The sequence below is a fragment of the Dermacentor silvarum genome, chromosome 5 (genome assembly GCF_013339745.2).
Source record: "Dermacentor silvarum isolate Dsil-2018 chromosome 5, BIME_Dsil_1.4, whole genome shotgun sequence".
Taxonomy (NCBI): Eukaryota; Metazoa; Arthropoda; class Arachnida; order Ixodida; family Ixodidae; genus Dermacentor; species Dermacentor silvarum.
Genome location: NC_051158.1, coordinates 28,526,574 through 28,532,573, shown reverse-complemented (window position 1 = coordinate 28,532,573; position 6,000 = coordinate 28,526,574). Strand labels below are relative to the sequence as shown.

Sequence of the window (6,000 nt, the reverse complement as noted above, 5' to 3'; positions counted from 1 at the left end):
CACGCAAATTAAAGACACCAGAAGAACAGCGTGAATACAGTGCTCGACCAAGTGTGGTGTTTGATACAGCTTCGCTGGACATTCACGTTTGCAGGGCGGGATGGTGGCCAATTTTTTTTTTCTAAGCTCCGTTTTTTCTCAGTTTGGCGCAAATGTGTTGACGAAGTTGTAGTATTAACTTACTTGCCTTTCACGAAGCTTGGCTTGCCATTGAACGCTCCTGTTTTGTTTTCTTTCGAGGCTTTTGTGCTGGGTGACCCAGCATCGAAAGAAAGCAAAACAGGAGCGTCCAATGGAATTTCAAAAAAAAAAAAGATCAGGCGAAATAACGAATGACCTACAAGATTAATGTGTCTCCTTCAGGGATATAATGTATTGCCATTATTAATCTTGTAGGTCATTTGTTATTTCGCTGATCGTTTTTCTTTTAGATATATTTATTATTGTTCATTCAGAATGACTATTCAAGAGCACTATATCTCTATTCTGCTTGCCTTTCATTCGTTTATTATAACTACGTGCTTCTAAATTTATCCTCCTAACAAATTTATGAAATCGGTTATGATCGTCACCACCGCCATCTCGTGGCGGAACACCGGCGCCGGTACGCAACTGTGACGTCATGGTTTTCCGAGTATTTTCTCGTAATTATAGGTCGTTTCAGTGACAGAAAAAATGTTACGAGAGCGGTTGCTTTGAATCTCTCGGTTCCTTCTGAACACAGCATAATCATTCTTAATCTATATACCCTTGCCAAAATTGTTGTAGAAATTTTATTGCGTTTCTATTAAGTTTTTGTTGACCTCAGTAGACTCTGTTGAGATTCAATTGAATGTCGTGTATTGTATTTGTAAGGGTATAATTAAACGAGTCCTTCCGCCCGCGTAGACGCCGCCAAAGCCGGCGACGTCAGGGCGAGCTGGGACCATAACATTAGATCCGCGTTACGGCAACCATGGCCTCCGAGATCGGCGCAACCCAGCGAACGATGAGCGTTGATGCCACGCTATCACGTGAAGCTGACGTCAGCGCCCGCCTCCGCGTCCTCATCAATTGGCCCGTTTTCTTCCTCCTCGCCTGCCAATAACCTGTCCCTCTGTTAACTGTATGTCGATAATAACCTATTCTGAATTTCCGCGATGATGCTTTCAAATCGAAATAATTCTCTCCCCATGTGTCGCTATTCGCAATAAAAGTGTTTAAAATAAATGTTTTCTCTCTCTCTCTCTCTCTCTCTCTCTCCCAATAAAGAATATACCGCTGGAGTCGGGGTGTGAGTAGAGATGTTGCGTTCTGCGATATTCGCCACAACCTTCTGCCATGTTGTAGCAGCTTCTACAAATCTATCGTAAACATTTTTTGTCTTCCAAAGCCTTTATTCTGTAACGTTTTTTTTTTTTTTATTCGCTTTCTCCTTATTTAAGGGTAAATCTGATTTTCGTCGAAATACAAATGCGCTACCCGCGATCAGTCTCCTTTTCTTTTTTTTTTTTTCAGGACACATTTCGGATTTACCCGCAGCAACGCCACTCGCATTTTCATAGAAACAAACATGAAATGGCCACCAAAATTTCGGTCGCCGTTGCATGAAGATTCGCTAAACGAATTCGTTTATCAATACGCAGGTAATTCTAGCTTTTGCGACTGTTGAACGAAGTGCCTGTCCGCAGCATCCTTATACAGAACAAGCTACCCACCGCGGTGGCTTAGCGGTTATGGTGTTGCGCTGCTAAGCACGAGGTCGCGGGATCGAATCCCGGCCGCGGCGGCCGCATTTCGATGGGGGCGAAATACAAGAACGCCCGTGTCCCGTGCATTGAGAGGTCAAAGATCTCCTGGCGGTCAAATTTAATCAGGAGTGCCCCACTACGGCATGCCTCATAATGAAATCGTGATTTTGGCACGCAAAAACGCCAAAATTCAATTCGGAGCAAGCTCTGTGATATTTTTTAAGAAATAGTCAACGTTGACATTCTTATGTGTAAAAAAAAAGAATTCTGTATCTTTAATCGCATTCCGGTCGCCTTTGGCTTCTATTGAAGCGTCACCTTCAAATATTATAATTATTGGTATTTTAGTTTCAAGTTTGCCGGGGTCTGTAGTATGTTTGACCTTCGCAGGTGCCTACGGTACGAAGTCGCTGTCGACGTCATTCTCACAAAGACCACCTATTTCTAAAGGTGGCACTAAATGTCGCTCGTGTGTGGTGTGTGTGTGGGTGTGTGGTGTGTGTGTGTGGTGTGTTTACATAGACGGGGAAGAAAATGAGCCAGCACAAAATACAAATCGAGAGAAGAAAGTGTTTCCAGTGAAGCTGCGTTGCTTCAAATTCTGAAAATTAACGTTACGTCTATCTGTATGTCGTAACAGCCAGCGGCAGACATGTTTCGAAGACGCTGGCTAGCTCTCTCTGTCTTAGCGAGACCGCTCGGACCACGTATGAGCTTCTCGATACTTGGCCTTTCAATTCTCCGTAGCGTGCACCTTTTACGAAGGCGATGTCGTCCAAGATGGCCTTTTTTGATGTAAAGCAGCAACCTTGCTGAACTTTGCTGCATGCCTTAGTGCCTACGGTCGTACAGCTGTCCTCAGCCTGGGCTGCTCGTCCGATCTATAATCCACCCCGATTCCTTTTCGGAATAAGTTCGAGACGATGCTTGTTCCGTTAGAACCGTGAGTCGCGTATTTCCAAGCGCCTCGCTAGGACTATCTCTACGTTGTGGCGAAAGGTAAGCCTCCGTGCGGCGTCCTGCCTGGAGCTCGAGGTTCCGGGTTCGATTACCGCGCTCGTACCCGCGGGGATGATATGCGATGATTGTGCTTTGTATACGTGTTTTACAGTGCGCGTTAAAGGACACCGTGTGTATGACCAAAATTATTGCGGAGCCCTCCGCGGCTGCGCCTATCATACACTGTAAAATAAGTTACGGCCTTTTAGTAAGGGTGTAAATTGGTGTAAAAATCACACTGTTACACCCTTTTTGGGTGTAAAAGTGTGAGTTATAGACCGATTTACTCCCTTCACATTTTAAGGGTGCAAATTATTTCACAGTGTAGCCCCTTCAGGTGATGTGTGCGCTATTGTCGTTCCCTGCCAAAATAGTGTATCAAAAGCGACAGCGGTGAAAATCACGTGATTTAAAACATGTTGCGTACATCTAAAAACACTTCCGAGGGTACCTGTGCTGCAAGTTTGAGCAATGTGGTGTACAATATGTCTTCGTGAAACGACTCGGACGGACAGAAAACATCTGGGTGTTTGCTCTCATGGTCAATATGTCGTCGTGTATCAGGTTCGCTTATTTTCATTTTATTTCACAATAATACATGTGTTTCATCTGACTGAGCAGCTGTTTTTCGTCTATGCTGCACGTGAAATAATTCATGTTCTCGCATCTGACGTTCTTGTAGAGAGTTCTCATTCTGTAAACTTTACAAAATGCGACGAATCATTAAAAAAATTCTTCATCCTGTTCTGCAAATGTGCACTTTTCATCATTTTGACGATATAATTTTTTTTTTAAATGTGGCGATATTGAATTGTCCACGTAGAGAATTAACTGTGCCTTAATGGCATATATCCGATGAGAAGGCAATAGAGAAGACATGACGCAAAGCGTAGGGTCAATCAAATGTGTTTATAATTAAAATGCAAGATTAATCAGGAAAAAAAAGGCATTAAAAGTGGGAGAACAGACAACTTTGCCGCCGATGGGAGCCGAACCCATAACCTTCGCGTGATGCGTGCAATACCGATGCGTGAAATACTCTGCAAGTCGTGTACTATACCTCTGCGTTCACTTTCTTGTGTATTTCTGTTTGTGCGCTATAGGACTAGCCTTGGGAGTATTCGCCAACGCGACTCGCGGTCATGGCTGTTCTCAGCTGTCCCCTCCTTTGGCCTCAGCTGCTCTAATTGGCAAACGGTTAACTGCTCCGCGCACCACGTGACCTACCAAACTCAACTTCGTTATCTTGAGCCGGTATTTTGTAGCGATGACTTTAAGTAATAATGCCTTTTCGCGCTTATCGCGCTTTGTCAGTGGTCAGAGCGACGGTCCGCTCGCGTTATCAACGGGATCAGCCGGCCGTGAGCGGTGGATGATAAGACTATTCCAAAATAAGTCATAAGACATCGCTACAAAATCGCGGCCTTGATCATAGCACAGAATGTTAGCCACTCTACGTCATGTATATTTCACATAAATACGATCGCTTATTTTGCATCCTTACTTAGATGTGGGGCAGGAACTTGGAGGCTAACTAAGAATCTTGAAAATAAGATGAGGACTGCGAGATGCGGAACGAAAAAAAAAAACCCTTTCACTTCAATCCACGCTGTGCAGGTGGTTGGTTGGACAGCGAAGCTGTAAACGACACCCACAACGATTACCCATTGTGACGTCACTTGAATTCATGCAGTGGCTTTACAAAGAGTGAAACCAGAGACGAGTGAAATGTACTTAACCACACCCTTTATTACTTCACAGCGACATTATATTCACGCTGTTCTTCTGGCGTCCTTACTTTCCGTGATCTACCCATGGTAGCCTGGAATGAACTGAATGAGTTGCTGGACCGTGGTGACGTCACTACGTGATTTCTACGCTGATGGGTACTTTTCCACTCGGAGTAGTTTACGCAACCGTAATCTTTGCCGGGAAACACACGCGGGAGAAGGAACGTGCTTCGCATTATTCGCAGACGTCATTAGCATACATTATATGGTTTGCACTTCGCACAAGGGTTTTGAATGACGTCAACCCCTTTCAAAGCAGCTGCAAACCTCATCTTTACCGGAACGCGTCGGAGGGTGTACCCATTGTTCACACACGCCTTATCATCCATCATGTGGTTTTGATGCTTCTGTTGTGGTTTTTCTTTTGAAAACGATTGCTGAGCTGTATGCTGTGTGCCTGATTTCAAAGGAGATATGCTGTTTGTATTCAATTTTTATCCGGGTGTTTTTTGCTTACGCCAGCGACAGGAAAATTTTCTTAATAAGCGACAGGTAATAAGCGTGACGTTAAGAGACAGGAAACAACGGTGCGGATTAGAGAAGAAACGAGTGTATACCTTACAAAGATTTCTTTAGACAATCTACAGAGTGTCCATTGACATTTTTATAGGCTACTAGACTGTCTATAGACAACCTTTATAGACCGTGTATGAACAAATTGTCTAGAGTAGTCTGTAGATAGTCTAATAACTTATGGAGCTTGTGCTCTTAGAATTTTATGTACTATCGTCAAGTAAATGTATTTGCACGAATGTATAGAGAATATTTATCGACTCTTTATAGACATGTCTTTGCACTTTTATCGACTATTCTTTATACAGTTTATATAGAAACACCCTACAGACTAAATTCATTTTTGTAAGCGTTAATGTTCCAGTTGCGATTCAGATGAAAAAAAAAACGGAGCTGCGAAGGTCACATAGTCACACCTCATCCATAGCTGGATAAGCCGGAGACCTGGCAACCATATGGCGAAGGAAAAAAAAAAAAAAAGCTTTGCCCGCCACCGTAGCCGTCGCCGCTAATTACCGAACTGCAGGTCCTGCGGCAACGCGCATTTGGCTGCCAGATGAACTAACCTCTTAGCTACCGCGCAACGTTATAATTTGGCCATTTGTACTGGGTTTTGAGCCGCACGTATACTCCGAGAGCTGTGGCATCTGTGCATGTATCGCTGAGGCCACATCAAGCAACGCCTTAGCGAAACTATGACGACTTTGAACCACATCACGCAGTTGTTCTTCAGGATATGGCGTGCCGCATTTGCCAGGCAACAGCAAGATGGCCGACGTCGTCTGTGAATTGAAAAGCCTGCTGCTCTCCGCAGCAAATGAGCCCAGAGCCGTGGGAATCGTTGAATTCTGCCAAAGAAATGCTCGGATTGACGTCAAATGTCTCGGGGAGGTTCCTGTAAACAAAGTAAATTAATTGCTTTGAAAAGGGGAAGTTTTGCACATTTCGGTCTGGATGGGAATCGAACG

General features: G+C 44.1%; 1 protein-coding gene across 1 annotated transcript in view; it reads left to right on the top strand.

The window, feature by feature from the left end:
• The first annotated feature begins 561 nt into the window (after positions 1–561).
• The window catches only part of LOC119454028 (extracellular serine/threonine protein CG31145), a 63,109-nt gene continuing 57,670 nt past the window's right edge, over positions 562–6,000 (top strand). Inside the window, exon 1 of the mRNA XM_037716043.2 lies at positions 562–604. Within this exon, the coding sequence (XP_037571971.1) occupies positions 562–604 (43 nt within the window). The remainder of the gene's footprint in view (positions 605–6,000) is intronic.